General features: G+C 34.8%; 1 protein-coding gene across 5 annotated transcripts; it reads right to left on the reverse strand.

Moving 5' to 3' along the window:
* Positions 1 to 465: 465 nt before the first annotated feature.
* On the reverse strand, positions 466 to 12,594 carry LOC101736729 (protein quick-to-court). 5 transcript variants are annotated; one of them, XM_062675955.1, is made up of 8 exons: positions 12,281 to 12,528; positions 6,877 to 7,107; positions 5,672 to 6,010; positions 5,193 to 5,460; positions 3,807 to 4,850; positions 2,925 to 3,026; positions 2,569 to 2,661; positions 466 to 1,939 (listed from the first exon to the last, which is right to left on the reverse strand). In XM_062675955.1, exons 4-8 carry the CDS (start codon positions 5,427 to 5,429, stop codon positions 1,736 to 1,738), a joined length of 1,680 nt encoding a protein of 559 aa, XP_062531939.1. In that variant the 5' UTR covers positions 5,430 to 5,460; positions 5,672 to 6,010; positions 6,877 to 7,107; positions 12,281 to 12,528; the 3' UTR covers positions 466 to 1,735. The 5 variants fall into 5 exon arrangements, with proteins under 5 accessions (XP_062531939.1, XP_004931770.1, XP_021207304.1 ...); XM_004931713.5 differs by lacking the exons at positions 5,672 to 6,010; positions 6,877 to 7,107 and having other exon boundaries at positions 12,281 to 12,572; XM_021351629.3 differs by lacking the exons at positions 6,877 to 7,107; positions 12,281 to 12,528 and having other exon boundaries at positions 5,604 to 5,706.
* Between the last annotated feature and the right edge of the window lie 6,068 nt (positions 12,595 to 18,662).

Genomic DNA, 18,662 nt, shown 5'->3' on the forward strand with positions numbered 1-18,662 from the left:
ATTTCCATAACGAAGGGAAAAGCGATAAAAATGAAACCTTCAAATAAAAAGTGTAAAATTAAATACCGGCAGTAGGGTGTCCTATGAGCACGTATGGTGCCTACACCACCAGCATTACTCTGCCTATTTCTTCCGCGTAACAGTAATCCATTCCGGTTTAAACGATAGGACAGCTGTTATACTATACAATTGAGTTAACCTTACGTCACAAGGTAGGTGGCGGCGCTGACGCAATAATACCTATGGGCTTTGCTTAACATCAACTGGCCCGTGAGTTCTGCCACCTGTCTACGCAATAGAAATAAAAAAGATGTGTAGTGTCGTGGAACACCGGATAGGAACGAAGTTCCATATAAAAAAAAAAAAGAATTACGAGAAAAAAATCGCGCGGTGAAATATCGCTGTGCGGAAAAAGGCCTTATTAAAAGAGTAAAAAAGAGAACGCGATGAAATAAAAATTAGAAATGTATTTATATATCCTTTAATTAATTGGAACAACGGCAAGCAAATCATGTCACAGAAATTATCTTCTATCTATTCATCTAGTGCATGTCGTATGTTGTATCTGTACTAAAATACAGTAATAAATATACCTATTACATTACTAGGTATAAGCTTTCATATAACTATAGGACGCAAAGGTAATTTAATTAGCCTTATTAAATATCACTAATCAATGAACGGAAAGATAAAATTAGAAAAACATTTACTTAGCTACTAAGTATGCTTTTAAGAGATAAATTAAAATTCTAGTTGCAAATTATACTGATTCGTTAAGATTTGTTTAAATCTCTTACTAGGTTATTGAAAAACATGGAACAGTACTGAATTTTTTTTTATAGCAAAATAAGATAGTTAAAATTTTTGAAATTGCAATGTTTTTCAAATGCCTAGTAAAAAAAAGAAATAACTGAGATGGTAAAAGAATTACCAACTTAAGTTGATAAATCAATTTAATTTGCACTTTATTAGCCTAAACAATGTTACAACAATCAATCACAGCAGTAATATTATTACCTCAGGCAAGATTATTTAAGTAGCGTTTCATATCCCGAAAGATAGCCTCTTATAACACATATCTAAAATAAATAAACACTAAAAGTACACATTCACGGGATTTTGTTTAATATTAATTTGTAATTTAAACGGGTTAAAAGAAAACATTTTCCGCCGTGAATCTTTACTCATAATGGTTATTTACAAACAATAAAATTTAAATTATAAAGCTCTACATTTTGTAGACCGTGTGATTATAGTACATACGCATAAAATTAATAACAAAAAAGTATGTCATTTGCTGACCAGCATGCAAATTAACAATGAAAATAAAACAAGATTTATAAAAAATAAAAAGAAAAAACATAAAAGATATCACTAACATGTAAGGAACGTATAGTCGCAGCTTTTATTGTGAAACTAGTCACAACAATTGCACAATAAAGGGAACTTGATTCTTTGGCGCTTAACAATAATAAAAATCACAATTTGAAATTTATCTTATAAAATAAATTCGATAAAACCCCCAACAAAACAAAAATAACCACCATTACTAAAACTATTATTATGTGTAAAATCATTATGCTTTAAAGGTGACTTATTATTAAGTGCATATTATCTATATCACTCGGACGTCTAGCTGCATTGTTTCTTACTACTAACTAATACAAGAACTTAAGTAGAAATTAACAAAAAAGATCTTGTAAAAGACATTTAATTTAAGTACTTTCATAGCAGTCTAAGTCGATCTTGCCTTGCGAATATTTTTCTTTTCGGCTTCAGTAAATCCCAGTATATTTTCTATAGCGTTTAGATGTCCTTGATGGTTTTCAGGATCTGTCAAGAAGTAGTAGATGGCAGATTTCAGAAACTGGAGAGTCACTTCGGGATCGATGTTGTTTTTGTTACCTTTCTGCGCCTCGACAATGCGACGGTACATTGCCTGAAAAGAGAAATAATTACTTTATTTTTTGTCCTTGTATTTACTTTTAATCCATGATCAGTGAGAATGAAAATTTAACCATTATTAAATTAAACTAAGTACAATACAAGTAAAAAATCTTACGGCTACAAACTTATTTTACCCATAAACCAAAAGAGGCTGTTTCAACGTATTAGCATGCAAGCTTGGTGTAAGTATTAACTAAATGACTATTGCAAATTAAATGAGGTTAGAGGTCAATACTCCTGTTAGTATAAGCGCTAAGACCTACATAAATTACTACAGGGTTTATTAAACAAACCACCGATATGTAAAAATAAGTAAATATTATTCCATATGGTTGGTTCCAATGGTTGGGGAGAAGATTAAGATAGCTTATATTCAGAAGATTTTTTAACTATCATAAACACTATCAAATTGGGAGGTAATAAACCTTTAGTATTTACAAAATAAAATATTCTACTAAGCCCAGCAATTATTATTCATTTGAGATTCAAATTATAATACAAAAATATTTAGGGAACTAAGGTAAAATAAATATTAGCAAGTTCCTGTATGGTAAGCAGGGTGTACAATAAATAAAATTTATTTAACAGTGAGCGCTACACGTTCCGGTATAAAAATCCAACCTTTCGAGCTCCTAGGACCCATAAAGAAACAGCCTCCTTTGCACTTAGCAGTACTTGTGATTTTGCCGTTCGGTCCTCAGTGAATGCCGTGTCCTGTAATGCACTACTTATTAAAGCGAGCTCTTGTTAATGCCACATGCACAACTACTATCAGTGAGCTCACAATCATTCTGTTAAATAATTATCGGAATGTGATTTTCTTTTTAGTTACTACTAAACTTTAATTGGTTAATTAGGAAAATTTAGTATAAAGTTTTCATGGAATTTCATTGGTAAATTGTAATGAAAAGCAGTTAAGTATATAAGGATATTAAACTAAATCATTCGCTTATTGGTATCAAAATTTTGATACTTACTCGGATTTTCTCGAGCTCAGTCTGCGTAATCTGTAATTGCTCCAGTAGCTCTTCCACCGAAACTCGGCTCATTTGCCCTTGTGACATTCCAGGTTCAATCTCCTGAAATTTAAAGATGCAAATCGGATGAGTGATTTTGAAATTTTATGTTTTTGTTTTAATGAAGTGTATAAATATTTTTACAAGTATTTCTAATGATAATTCAAGTTATAAACAGATATATGAAGCGCAAATATAATCGTTCACGAATTACTATACATATTTGCATAATCACCAGAATGCAAGTTGCACAACATATTATAGAGTGAGCAAATTACAAAGTGCGATCGGTTATCTTTTATAATTTTATAATTTAAATGTGTTTTATACACATAAATGTTTAAGATTAATCAATTGACACCATTGATTTTGAATTTCTGACAATATTATTTTTTGACTTATATTTAGTACTAGTTTCACAAAAGATGGTTTTTTGTCTTATAGACTAAAAAGTTATTTACTTAAACCATAAAAGATAGATGCTGAACACCTAGATAGTAGCTATTTTCAGTAAAGTACATACTGATGGCAGGACATATTGGCCTACATAAGTAGGTACAGTTGTGCTAGCTATCTCTGGTGTGAAGCACTAATCTGTTCCAGTTGGACAATATGCAATTGGTATTTTGTAATATCTATGTGAATATTTTAGAAAAAGAATTAAAATAATTAGACTTAGATTGAATAGAGTGAATATAGATTATAAATAATACAATGCTGTTTGTTACAGCTTTTTTAAAAGGACTAAATTTGCTTTGATTCTGTTGACAAATTTTATTTTTTCAAAACTCCAAATAAAAACACTGATATAGAAAATTAAGTTATAGTGGGACAATACTATACCTTCCCCATTTCAAACTTAGCAGCTTCTACACCTTTGTTGTACATCTGCAAGTACATTGAACGGTTTCTACCATCTTCATCCTCTAACTGCTTACTTGCTTCTTCCAGTTGTTTTTCCAAGGAATGAATTCTTTCCTTTGCTTGTTCATAATTAGGTAGCAATTCACAATACCGTGTGTTAACATCAGCCAATTTCTGGAGTAAGGCTTCTACTTTGTCATTATGAGCTTTTTTAAGTTCTTGTGTTTCTCCAACATGAGAGCGAACAACATCCTCAATTTTTTTCTCATAAAATGCAATCAAACTATGTCTTTCCTCCTCTGCATTCTTTATATCAGTCATGCAAGAGACTTCATGTGTAAGCATATGAACAGATTCTTTAGAGTGTAAAGATGAGTTTGTGAGATCATCAAAATGTCCAGAATCAGTGAACGAACCTTGCATTTCATTGCGACATCTTGTTGGTGTTTCATCTTTAAACAATGGGCTGTCAATAACATCAAAATTTCTACAAGATTTTTCACATTTAGAAGTTGATTGATTATGTAATGCATCTTCAGCATTCTCCCTTATAGTAACTATTTCACTAGAGGTTGATTTTTCGTCAGGTGAGCATATAGATGTTTTATAAAGACGTAGTTCAACTACTTCTTTTGTTAGTTGGAATATTTCACTATCTTTTTTATCCAGGTCTCTCTTTGCTTGACTAAGCATACTTTTAAGCCGACGGATTTGCTTTTGAGCTCTCTGTGTAGGAGTCAGATATTCATCACCTGCCAAACCTGCATGAGATGAGCAATGCAAAACATAGCGCATTGATCTGCCACTGAATGTGGTCCCATTGAACGCAGCATACCCAGCATCAACAGAGGCAGCTGTAGCTGCACTCCCATAGCTATGCAGAGATTCATCATCAGGTAAGTCTTCAGGTGACCCTGGTGGTGTGTGGGCAGAATCAGTCATGCTCAAGTTTCGATCTATACAAGCATCTTGTGTTTTTAAACAGGACTTTTTGGGCTTTTGCTGAGCATTTGAATTAAATGACTGAAAACAAATCAATACTTATTAATTTTAAATAATCAAAAATACAGTCAATTTTATAACATTATACATATATACATACATATATGCACTCTATACCTAACAATTATTTTCTAACGATTAATGATGACCTAGATATGATGTAGGTAAGTACTTGTAGTTTTGGCCTTGCCTAACGCTTTAGACTGTGGAAAATTAGTGTAGTGTACTTAACATACAAGTGTACAATCTAGATTCAATCATTTTATAAATTATAATACATTTTGATGTCTTTGTCAAAGCGTAATCAAGACAATCATGTTATGTATAGTAAGCAGTGCACTTGTCAAGATGCCGGGAACTTACATGACTCCGCTGGCGATGACCCGGCTCTTGGAGTCGAGAACCATCGCTGCGTTGTTTTTGTGGCGTGTTTTCCGTGATTATTGGAATCAACTTCCTTGTGCAAAGTGGTGAACGCTGTACCATCTTTTCGCCGCGCAGCCGCAATGATGAGCTGCGTCGAAAGTTACCGCTGACATTGGCCGCGCAGCAGTGTTCATCGTGGAGTTCCGCGGTTCTTCTACTGTAGTTTCTATTCATTTTCTTCAATTATTCACATTAGCACGTTTCACTGTAATAACCAAAACAGCTGTTTTGAGTTTTAAAATGACTCGACGGTGCAGCGCAACCGCGACGTAGGCAAGCGTTTGATGACATTTCTCGATAAGTGTGTTTTGGTAACAAAAGCGTAAAGCGTTGAAAATATATACCTACATTCTACATAACAATAAAGTAACCGATTTAATTTGAATTAATTATCATTCATAAAGATACTAACTTACATTTGAATAGACAGGCTATAAATGGCTATAATGATTCAGGGAAGTCTTGTAAAAATTCTATTTAATTAAATTTAATTAGCTCCACGTGTGTAGCAAAATTGCTGTTTTGACAATAACATTTTAAGCGCCAAATTCAAATACTTTTTGAAAATAATAAACAAATTGCTTGCAGATTATTGCACGACAACAAATACCATTTATTTGAGAATATTACGCAAGATTTCTTAAAACTGTCGATAGCGTAATTAAAAGTACTTGTATCAGAAACTGCTTTGCGACATAAAATAGACTGAATGGTGATACCACGCAGATTCACTATGCACTCTAGTATCAGTCAACCTCAGGTTATTCAATCCCGATTCTGCAGGATAGCCGTCGGAGCACCATGGTTCTTGTGGAACGTGGATCTCCACGATGACCTGGAGCTCGACTCTGTCAGTGAGTATCTACAGTCGGCATCATTGCGACATTTCGAGAAGGTGGCACGACATGAGAACCCTCTTGTCGTGGCCGCTGGAAACTACATACCCGATCCTGTAGACCAGCGGTCGGGGAACTTTTTTAATTATTACCCCAAAATATTTTTGTGTAAGTTGATGGTGAAAAAAAAGAACAAAAAAAAACGAAATCGCTTCTTTTTAGCATCTTTCATAATATAAACACCACGATAATTTTTGGAAAAAAAAAATGTTTTCATTACGTTTCATCGAGTTTGAAATCACAACGATTCTAAAGAAGTTTCACTTCAATATATACTTTTTACTCACAAAAGTTTCATTTTTACTCCCCAAAATTTCATTTTACCCCATTTGAGGGTAATTTACCCCGGTTCCCCGACCGCTGCTGTAGACCGAACGGTAAACAGTCGACGTCGCCTAAAACACGTCATTACGGATCCTCCCGATCCATTAACGGTGCTTTTAGGCACCACAAGCACCGGTCAGCGTCCTCGTCGAACCCGTCGCTTGCGACGAAGGGCTCGACGAGCGAATTAGCCCATAGATACAGCCCACTGAGTTTCTCGCCGGAACTTCTCAGTGGGTTGCGTTTCCGATCCGGTGGTAGATTCTGTGAAGTACTGCTCTTGCTAGGGTCAGTGTTAGCATCACTCCGGTTTGAGCCCTGTGAGCTCACCTACTAGTTAAGGTTACGCTGAAATAGCCTCTCAAGGCTATCGGCTTAGGTAAAAAAACAAAAAAAAAGACCAGTCAAAATATTTTGAAAAAATAACATAATATTATACACTTAGCAACATCCACCCGTAACAGGTATTAATAGAAAAGTAAATCAATACGGTGAGAATAGTTTGTGGTTTGTAATTGTATCAATGTTTTACACAGTATAGCACAATTTAATATCTACATAATATTACTTACTACCTTGATAATGTACTGTTAGTGAACTCAAGTACATACAATTGAACTCTGGGGTTGGAACTGAAAATAAACATAAAAGGAAACGTTTAAAAACAAAAAAAAGTATAAATAAATTTCAAACCAAACTAAAAAAAAAATTCTGGTCCTTGATACTGGTACAAATTTCAAGACGGAAGTCTTGAGGCTAATGAAAATTATATTGAAAGATTCTTTTACATAAATAAGTAGATACTGCTATAAAAGCGCGATAAAAGTGATAAGCACAAGCATATTGCCTAAAGTGGCCTAAAGGTTAAGACGTCCGGTGCATTCGTATCTAGCGATGCAACGGTGTTCAAGTCCCTTAGGCAGGTACCAATTTTTTCTAATGAAATACGCACTTAACAAATGTTCACAATTGATTTCGACGGCGAAGAAATAATATCATGTAATAAAAATCAAAGCGGTGAAATTAAAATTATAATTTAATATAAAATAATAATTATTGGTGGTAGGACGTCTTGTAAGTCCGCATGGGTATGTACCATCTATTTCTGCCGTGAAGCAATAATGCATTTCGGTTTGAAGGGTGGGGCAGCCGTCGTACTATAAAAACGGAGACCTTAGAACTCTTATCTCAAGGTAGGTGGCGACATTTACGTTGTAGATGTCTATGGCCTCCGGTAGGCCCTTAACACCAGGTGGGCTCGTCCATTCATAAGCAATAAATAAAAATAAAAAAATATCAAGAGGTAATTATTATAGTAGGCATAGTGTAATCTATTGCACGCCAAAATATACCTTACACAATATGTAGCACCTTTTTTCTTAGGGAGGAAGGAAATGGAAAATGAACAAAGAAAATTAAATTGATAATTAGACACTGATTTGGAAGTAATCAAAGAGAAATCCACCGTGTGAGTGAAATTGCTCCGTAGACCCACGGGTCACGATGTTTATAGCACGTTTATAGCTAGCTACTAGACTACAAAAAAATCGTTAGACACTAATACAAAATTATTAGGGTACTCTCTAAATTTTGGGTCTATTTTCGTTTTTCAAGACTATGCATGATATTTACAATGGCTTCCGTGTTTGAGTATCTAACCCAACTTTCTATTCTAGTGTATACTTATTTTAATGATGTCTCTAAGTGCTAAATTCCGTGACTTGAATTCTCTATTTTCAATTTTCTGTATTCGAATTTAATTTTGATCTTTTTGTATTTAACTTCATTGTGCGAACATTAACATTTCGTCAGGCCATTTGAAATTTTATCATATACATATTGACGCTTGAAAGGCAAACATGGCTAAGCGACAATGCGTGAACTTTACAGTAGACTAATTTAAAGTTGATATACCTGAAAAAAATCTATTTTAACGAATCTAGCTGTAGGATTGAAATGATTTTAATAGACCTAGAAATATATATTTTTCGCGCATCGAATATGGTTATTGCCTATCATTTATGTATAAAGCAGTTATTGTCGCTTAGTCACGTTTGCCTTTCAAGCGTTGATATGTATTACTATTTCTAATAATTGCGATGGCACAATATTCAAAGTAAATAAAGTTAAAACAACTGCATGTGAAGTATTACGCTTAAAATTGGTATTTAAAAATAATGTTGTATCCTACGTCAACAACCATTACAAAAACAATTGTCAAGTTCTTACTTAGAAAACTTTCTAGAAGTGTTTCAAACATTATATTGTGCTGCCAGCGTTGTAATAGCATAAGATTAGACGGAACTCATTACGAAACCCCAGTTGCACAAACTGCGTTAACTACAACCAGACATTACCTACAAGAAAAAAATATTATAGGTCGTTATTTTGTTTAGTAAATTGATTCAAATAATAATGTCGGAAACAGATTCGTTGGCGTAGGTACCTACATCTATTATGAATGCTTAAGTAGTTTAAATTTCAGTACCAGATGCTACTTTAGGTTACAAGATCATTTTTAGATTACAAATATTGTAAAGAAATTTACAATTAAAACGTCCTATTGAAATTTAATAATTTGCTTTGTTACTAACCTAATACTATAGCTCTCTCGGCACACCCAGTGTTAAATGGTAATCGGAGTTCATAGACAACCTGAATATCAGTAAATGCCCTAGTTTATAACAATAACTTAATTCAAATCAGATTATTAAAATTGAGACAATAGGAACGTATTTACACATAGCTAACAAGCTTATTTTAGAAGTGTGTATGTATTTTTTTCAACCTTGAAACTACCGACCCGAGTACAGTAGGTGTCTTGAGTAAGTACGTCATAAAAACATGCTTATGCCTCTCTAAAATTAAAGGTTGATGTTTCATAAAAAATGAATTATTAACTAGTTTTTAAGTAATCGTAAATTGTGTAATATGTTTATGTTAGGGAGGTAGGGCGTACTGTGAGCCTACTGAGGAAGACAATCATCTTGCCTATCTCTCTCATGAAGCAGTCATGTTAAGCGAGCTCACAGCGACTGTCATGTTTCCTACCATCAGGACACTACCACTTTCCTACCAAACAGGAACTCATAACTAACAGGAACTCAAGCAATTCAACAATTAAAAAGTACGATGCGGAATATATACTTACACACAATACGAAACCCAGTATATCAGTACACTCAAAACTCAAAAATCTAATAGGTTTAGTAAGGATATTAATTATTTTATTGGGATCGTATACAGAAGAGCATACGGCTCACGCACTATGTTAAGTCTTGTGAGCTTGCACAGGTAACACCATCCTGCCTATTTCTGACGCAAACCAGTACCTACATACATAATGCGTTCCGATTTCAAAGGTGGGCACTCATTGTACTAGAAAACTAAGACTTAGAACTCATGTCTCAATGTGAGGAATTTAGGTTGTTGATTTTTATGTCCGGTAACCACTTTATATCCGATGGGCCGTGAGCACGTTCACTCGTCTAAGCAATAAAATAGCCAAGCCGCTACATATGGGCCAGTCGTGTAAATGTAGGGGAAGAGTGTATTGAGCGCATACCCGATCCTGTAAACCGAATGGTAAACAGTCGACGTCGCTCTAAACACATCATTACGGATCCTCCCGATCCATTAACGGCGCTTTTAGGTACCTCAAGCATCGGTTACCGTCCTCGCCGAAGCCGTCGCAAGCAACGAAGGGCTTGACGAGTAAATTAACCCATAGACACAGCCCACTGAGTTTCTCGCCGGATCTCCTCAGTGAATCGCGTTTCCGATCCGGTGGTAGATTCTGTGAAGCACTGCTCTTGCTAGGGCCAGTGCTAGCAACAATCCCGGTTTGATCCCCGTGAGCTCATCTACACGTCAAGGAGAAGCTGAAATAGCCTCTCAATGCTATCAGCATAGGTAGGAAAACAAAAAAAAAAGTCTATTGAGCGCAACTATCCACTGTGGTGGAAGGCGTTGTCTTTGTCTAAGGAATGATAATAACAGCCTTACTTACAGTAACCCATTCAATTTATGTATTATTCCACGAGTATTTGCGTTTCTTTTCAACTGGCTGACTTCGTTGCGGTCACTAACCAAGAACACTATTGTTGAGAAATAAGTGGGTGTGCAACAGCAACATTTTTATTTTTCCACGGCGCTGTTCGAAATGTTTTCGACTAACGTTTCAGTGGACTATTTTGATGGTAGCGATAAGTATTAAAACGTTAAAATTTTAGTTCATCCGTCTTGTTTATTTGAAACGTTGCGGTCATTTAGCATGCGTTTTCCGAGTTCCTTCCATTTCAGAATTTCGACTTCTTCAAACTAGAGAGAAAAGTAGAGTTCTCAGCGGTAGGTAGTGGCTACGCTGGTATTGCTAATGTTCGTAAGCGGCGGTGATCATTCACGAATAGGAGCCATATATCTGTCTGTCTGTGAAGACTAATATGAAGAATAATACCGTAAATGTGTGACGCAGTGATATTTTGGGATACATGGTTATAGTAAATTGTTATTGCCTCCTGTTGATACTAGGAATGCCATTGGCATAGTCAGCCTACTGTGTTTTTAAACATTATTTCAAAAATGGTGTAATTTCATAGGGCTGTGGGGCTGTAGAGTAACCATGAGTTACATAGCACGGGAGGTGACATGACAGAGACTCTATGGCTATAAGGTGCTAGGACCTCTTGTGAGTCCACACGGGTAGGTACCACCAACCCACCTATTTCTGCCGTGAAGCAGTAATGTGTTTCGGTTTGAAGGGTGGGGCAGCCGTTGTAACTATACTGAGACCTTAGAACTTATATCTCAAGGTGGGTGGCGCATTTACGCTGTAGATGTCTATGGGCTCCAGTAACCACTTAACATCTCATCTCTGACAGTTCCTTCCAGAGTTTTCCAGAGAGATTTTCTACGGAAAATACGGCACTTAGGAAAGTTAAATTTTTACTCTCTGGTGACTCCCCAACTTATTCTCGATCGACATTCAACTCTATTTATATCTATGTGGTCAATAGCATTCAGAATGACTTCAGTAACGCCTAACAACGGATAAACTGTCAGCTGAACTTGTGTATAGAACAATAATATTGAATTGCAAAAATAATAAAGCCCGTTGCCTTAAATCCGGCAATTGTACTTATTGTTCGTAGAATGTACAGGAAGAGAACATTTTAGACATAGGTAGTCATCCTATTAATGAATCTTTTTTTTACTAATGATAAACATTTGGTGATGTTAATAAAACTAATAATGCTAATGTTAATAAAAAGAAAAGTTAGGTACTTAACTGTTATTAGAAAATCAATTTCCCTTTGGTTTTAGAAAGTTAACGAGAAACCAACAAAATTCATGCAATTCGTAATTTAAAATTTCTTCAAACATAAATGAAGATGTTAAGTACATTGTATTAAGAAAATCAGTTTAAAAGAGTTTATTATAGACTCACTTCCTACAACAAAGAAATCACTTTCAACCGATGTTTTAAAGCATGTTTAAATAAAGCGTGAACTGTCTTTACACTACATTTATTTTTATTTGTTATTTGTTTTAAGAAATCCTGTTAATGAGCTCTTTCGTTTTTTTTTGTCAATGGAGTTTGATCCGTGCTTAATACTATTTCAAGGTCTTGCTTAGTTAGAAAACTGTGAATATCGTACCGATTAAATAACTGATTAAATGCTAGAGGGTTATTTTAGTAATGTATAATATTTATGATAATTGATATCGTACTATGAAATAGTATCGTATCGTAAAGATTCTGAACTATGTTTCGTAATACGTTTAAAACTAAAATGGCATACTCACTAATTCCATTTCGCAAAGTTTTCCCATCACTACCTTTAGCGGTAACATCCGCGAAACACATCGCTACTTAAAATCAAGCACAGTCGTAGTTCGAGTTAAGTTAAAAGTCGTTGGCACAATGATGTTCGAAGGAAAATTGTAGAAAATTCAACTTAAACCAGCAAATTACATAGAGTAAACCATCCACGGTAACTTTTACGCTAAGAATGTTGCGGCAAGTTGTCGGACGGAGTGCAACGCGTGCTTGGTCAATGTTTGGTCGCGGCGTGTTGGTGGCGCTGCCGCTAGCGCCCCTCCGCGGCCACGTCAATGAAACAACAATAACGCATTGCCGAGAATCGCGATGTTACAACATTCGGTAGAAAAGTTAAAAAGAAGCGAAATGAATTCGACAAGTAGAACTGTTACATTTTGGTTACATCAGTCGTTTTTCATTGAAGACGTTAGCTGCGCCATCTGGTTCCGCTACACGATAGTTGGCTATGCGGAATTAGTTATAATATTGTGGCTAGATCAACGCCGCGTAACGTTTATGTAATGCCGATCGAATCCAGTTGAATAGCATAGAAAAGCTCACACAAAAACCTTTTTCATGTTCATTCATGTTTTGTCGAAATGATAATTAAAAAAAAAGGTTACTGTATTTTTTAGATTGGCGGTTAGGTTGACAAAAAATCGATTTTAACTTATATAATTTAACGGTTTTGAAATTAAACATGATCAATCAACAAGACATTTTTACTATCAATTATTGTGACTTAATTTCAGTTGAAAATATGTTTTGATTTGCTAAATATTTTTGTAAAAATTGTGAGATAAATCGAACAGATCCCAAACCAGGGAAATATTTTTATACTTGGAAGGCAGAAACTTGTTTCATTTAAGCCTGAATTTTAATGAAGTAAACAATAACATCGGCAGACATGAGAGAAGAGTTACTGAACTGTTTTTATCTTTGCCTATTTTATACAGATTTATTTATTTCTATATTATAAACAATGTTGCACATTGATATCACATGAACCAAACAAATTTCTAGCATTATTTTTAACACTGATCAATTCATTGTGCATTTCAGTGCAAATTATATTAATTAAAATACGCATGCTATTTGGCAAATATTTTTTCTCTTGCTGTTTCATTGTTATCAACAATTTTTTTTTTTTTTAAAGTCGAAAAATTTATGAAATTCATCTAAGCAACGTTAAGCAGTTTTAAGTTTTTTTTTTGGATTGAACTTCAACGACTGATCATAATTTCATACACATACATAATACAAATTGTTTTTTTCTACTAGTATGTTTATTTTTTTTCTTTACTCTATATATCAGGATGAGCAAAGAGCTCCCTGACCATACGTTTAATTTTTGAGAAAAAAAACCACTTCAACCTCACGTAAAGTAACAGAAAATATATGTCCCTATACACGATTAAAAAATTAGGAGTTTCAATAAAGCATCGGTTTCGCCATGTTTGGAGAAGTTGATCTACCAGTCCTGTCTCTTATGACCAATAAAGCGTATCATGTTTTTATTAATGGGTGCGAAAGGCAAGAGACCGAAAATATAGTGCATAAGTGCATAAAATATGAAGATACATACTACACTACACTACACTCAGCATTGGGTGGACACCGGTTGAAGAAGAAATGTTATAAAACTCATTTATTTTCTTTATAACAAACATAATTGTCTTAGTAATTAGAGCAAACGATGTAATTTATTTATATTCTCATTTATAAATGAAACTAGATTACGCTCGTTCGTGACTATATGGAAAATGTATAAAAACATGTAGTTCTTAAACTACGCAGTATCTATCGTTCTTTGATGTGGTATTATGACAGAAACCTTCTTGCTGGGGCCAACAACTGTGCTTAGTTACAACACAATCAGGTAGAGAAGCACATAGAGGACAACAAAAAATAGATTATTGCACAAATTATTAATATAAAGAACTTCTTATAATTTCTTGTAATAAATACTTTCACAATATAATACACAATATCATAATTTTAATGCCACCCTCCATTTTGTGACATAATGTTGAGTCTCAGTCATATCACCACCACCAAATTCAACCTTCAAGTCAACACATAACTATTTACTTTGCGGCAAAAAATATGCTGGTTATTTTTCGCTATTTAATCGTTCATAATAGGTTATTTATTATTTATAGGTTTCGACCTTATGTTTTATGGTGAAAGTGGGCTTTCAGCTTATGATCTGTATGGAACTTTATAAGCCCCAATAGCGGTTTCTTATACGCTTAAATTTGCGAAATTAAAAAATTACCTTCATATTATCGGATCGTTTGGAGCCTCTGGGTCTATGGAGAAACTTCGGTTCCCTCTGTATTTTGTACCGTATGTTCCATGGGGAGTGATCTGAGGAATTATTTGAGATGATAAGTACCATCTTCTCGTTCTATCGGAGTTCATCCATACTACCTGGAGCCACTGCGTTTATTCACAGTGCGTTTCCACGTACCATCCGGATTTGGAATGAGCTCCCATCCACGGTGTTTCCCGAGCGCTATAACATGTCCTTCTTCAAACTAGGCTTGTGGAGAGTACTAAAAGGTAGGCAGCGGCTTGGCTCTGCGCCTGCCATTGCTGACGTCCATGAGAGACGGTAACTACTCGCAATAAGGTGGGCCGTATGCTCGTTTGACTATACGGTAATAAAAAAATATATATTAACCCTTATTGTTTATGCAACTAGCTTAGGTCTTTGTCTTAGGACTTTTTCATGAAAGCAAGATAAAATAGTTATACAATACAAATAACTGAGAATAAGAACATTCAGTAAAATTTGCACAAAATATTTGAAACATACCTAAATACTAAGTTTGTCATTACACGTTGCAAAGTAGATTTGATTTCATCCAATAATTAACTAATCACTACCTAGTAGGTATATTTGGTAAAAATTGCTCAAGGCTTGAGTAATACTGTCGTTCTTTGCAACTTGTCACGTTGACCGAAAACAATTGCTTTATTGCGCAATTGAGACGGCGGAGCAGTTTTTGCTAACTCAGGTAGACATTTTTACTTATAATACTATATTATAATAATACTTACACAGATACAAAGACGACGTGACTTGCCTTTCAAGTGATAAGCGACCAAACGGAAATGTTTTGTTATTTAAAATACTCATCCTTCGGAAAAATGTATGTACAACGATTTTTTTTTTAGGGCTGAAGTATTACTGGTAGCCCGGAGGCCTGTTAGACCACCCTAGACCATGCAGCTGGTGTCCCAGAATACCGCATTGGACCAGAACCAGTCTGCTGGTTTAGAATGCGATATATCTCCCATCTGATTGCTCTTCGACACAGCAGTTCTAAGCTAACCTAAGCCCCGTAAAGTTGCAGTTACGCGGAACTGTTGTCATACAGCGCGCTTAAAAAGGTTAGTAGTACCTGGAAACACTGCGTTCATTTACATGGAATTTCCAGAGATAACCTCTGTAACGCACACTCCGCTGCCCCCCTTCGGTGTTCCCTAATTTGTCCCTTCTTACACGAGGTGTAAAGAGTGTCCCCCGCTTGGCATAGCCTCTGGCCTTGTTAATATCCATTAGAGACGATAACCACTCATCATAAATTACCGTATGCTGGTCTGCCTAGGAAGGCAATAAAAAATATTACTTCAAAACCACAGTTAAATGGAAAAAAAAATCAAACACAGTAGTGTGTTATTGTGAACGAGAGCAATCGTGCGTTCCGCTTTGAAGGCTACGATAGCGGTCACATAATACTACGTAGGTACATAAGTAGGGACTAAGATACCATGCCTCAAAGTGGGGCCATTCGATTTCTTGTGGTGTCTATGGGTCTATGGGTTCTGTCAACCACATAATTCAATACGCGTCAGAAATGAGCAGGTATGCGGCTGTAATTTATTTAAATGAAATAATATAAATAAACACATTATTATTAGGGTTGGTTCATAACTCAAGAACAATTTTTACAAGATCATAACGTGCCCTTTATTAAAAAAAAAACTCGTTACATAAATATTTTTATCTGGCAACTCATAAGGTGGCCTCCGAAGAATTTTAAGCATCAAATGATTTTAATCCTAAAGCATGTCTAACATCTCCTATACTCGAGATTTCTCCACCTTATAATAATTTTCAAGGTGACTAAGGCAAAACTTGTATAAACTGGTTCGCTTTTTATAGATCTCCGACTACAGGGACAATTTAAATTGCCCAGAATAAGGTTATTATACGATGTAAAAACCGTAGCTTTTGTACAACGTGACAATCTCAAATTCAATGCAACCTCGAAAAGTAAATTTGATCAAAACTAAGCATGTATTGTGTTTGAAACATGAATTCCACTGAAAATAAAATAATATAAAACTTTACTACTCACCACACTGGGTCTATTTATAATACTTTACTTACATACATTCAAAATTGCTTAGATATTTTTTTGGTAATCCAATTTATGGTAGGCTAATAGACTTTGTTGGTGAAATGATTGAAATCGTGAAGCATTTCTCGAGACTCTCCGAACCGGCTTGACCGCCTTACCAGCTGCGGAGGCCGCGTACACTGCTCAGAACAATTTCAATACTTTTAACCGAACTTAATGAATAATATTGTAAATTTCATTAATTACGGCATTAAGTCGATAATAATCTAAACGTTTTTTTAATTAACCGAATCCAATAGATTTTGATGTATTGACTTCTATTTAATGAATAGTGGATGAAAGATTTAGTAAATTGCCATGTTACATTTAGAGACTTAATTTGTGTTAACGTCCTGTGTTGATCTTTTTATAATAAAAAACTTATTCTTCCGCAATATGTATAATTCGTAGGAATTCGTAATAGGAACCTTCAAAATCTAAATACGGGGGGCATACTTTATAATTTTTTCAAGATTACATAAAGGAATTATGCATAATGCATTGGTATTTGAATCGTCGATTATTACATCATTTTACACATGTTCGTTCTTAAAGCTTACAATTTTACGATCAAAATCAAGAAAAACATCCCATTGTGTTGTTTTTTATCTTCCATAGCATTTGATGGATGGTCGAGCCGCATTAAAACAATTTCTTGCTTGATCAACCATTGCATAAACTCTCTCTTTAGATTTCACGGGAGTTATGGGCACAAAATTAACATGCATACGTGCAACTGCTACTCAACTCTATTGTTACTTTAAAAAAACTTATTATAAGATATCATAACCAATTAAACTCTAATGAACTTGATTGGTGATAATACCTCTTGTGAGTCCGCGAGGGTAGGTATCACCACCCCGCCTATTTCTGCCGTGAAGCAGTAATGCGTTTCGGTTTGAAGGGTGGGGCAGTCGTTGTAACTATATTGAGACCTAAGAACTTATATCTCAAGGTGGGTGGCGCATTTACGTTGTAGATGTCTATGGGCTTCAGTAACCACTTAACGCCAGATGGGCTGTGAGCTCGTCCACCCATCTAAGCAATAAAAAAAAAGAATTTCTGCGTTGGTAGTTTTACAATTTAACACTTCAAATCAAATCCTTGAAATTGGTATAAATCGACGGCCCTACAGCAAGGAGCAACTGATAACATCAACCAGCTGAGTTTTTCTCAGTATCTTCTTCGAATATTACAGTTCTAATCTGGTATATGTACTCGCGAAGCAGCTGCGCTTGAGAGGTCAGGCTATTGGACGCGATTGGGTAATTGTCACAAATAATGAGCACACGTTCACCCACCCATCTTGATAAAGCTAGAAGGGCCACTAAAAAAATCTCCATCCAAAAAAAAAACTACCTACCGAAAAATATTTTTGATTAGAAAAAAGGTTCGTACACGCAATGGGACAGTGTCTTTCTTTTTAAAAAAGAATAATATGTATTTCACTTTATTATTACTGGTTTTAAATTATCTTTATGGCAAATATTACGTAGAACCGATAAAAAGAAAAGACCTTGATAAATATTATTTAAAATAATTTTCATTTTGTTTGTATTTCTTATCTTGGTGATTGCACAAGGGCTTTGAAACGAGACGAGAACGAAACAATGGATTTAGACATCGGATAGCGTTCGAGAGATCTCTAAACTTACCAAACACTACGTACCTAAGTACAATTGCATAATAGTACATAAAATTTAGAGTTATTTTGTTTTTTTTCATGATGAATGTTACTGTTAAATGAAATAAATTATTCTCTCATAATAACTTAATATTTGTTTGAGAGTATTTTAGTCCCTTTAATCTAACATTTAACATTATACACCGTGATTAAATTTGGTAAAAATACAGGTTTATAAAAGGCTCCATCGACCAAAATTCGACCGTAATTACTAACACGTCAAGATTTATATTTCATTTGGTACTAACATTTTTTCCTGTAAATGTGGGA

The sequence above is a fragment of the Bombyx mori genome, chromosome 3, assembly GCF_030269925.1.
Source record: "Bombyx mori chromosome 3, ASM3026992v2".
Taxonomy (NCBI): domain Eukaryota; kingdom Metazoa; phylum Arthropoda; class Insecta; order Lepidoptera; family Bombycidae; genus Bombyx; species Bombyx mori.

Coding starts and splice junctions, on each gene's coding strand:
- LOC101736729 (XM_004931713.5), bottom strand. CDS start 5,429: ATGAATAGAAACTACAGTAGAAGAACCGCGGAACTCCACGATGAACAC. Junction 4,851..5,192: donor GTCATCGCCAGCGGAGTCAT/GTAAGTTCCCGG, acceptor ATTTGTTTTCAG/TCATTTAATTCAAATGCTCA. Junction 3,027..3,806: donor CTAAGTTTGAAATGGGGAAG/GTATAGTATTGT, acceptor TTTAAATTTCAG/GAGATTGAACCTGGAATGTC.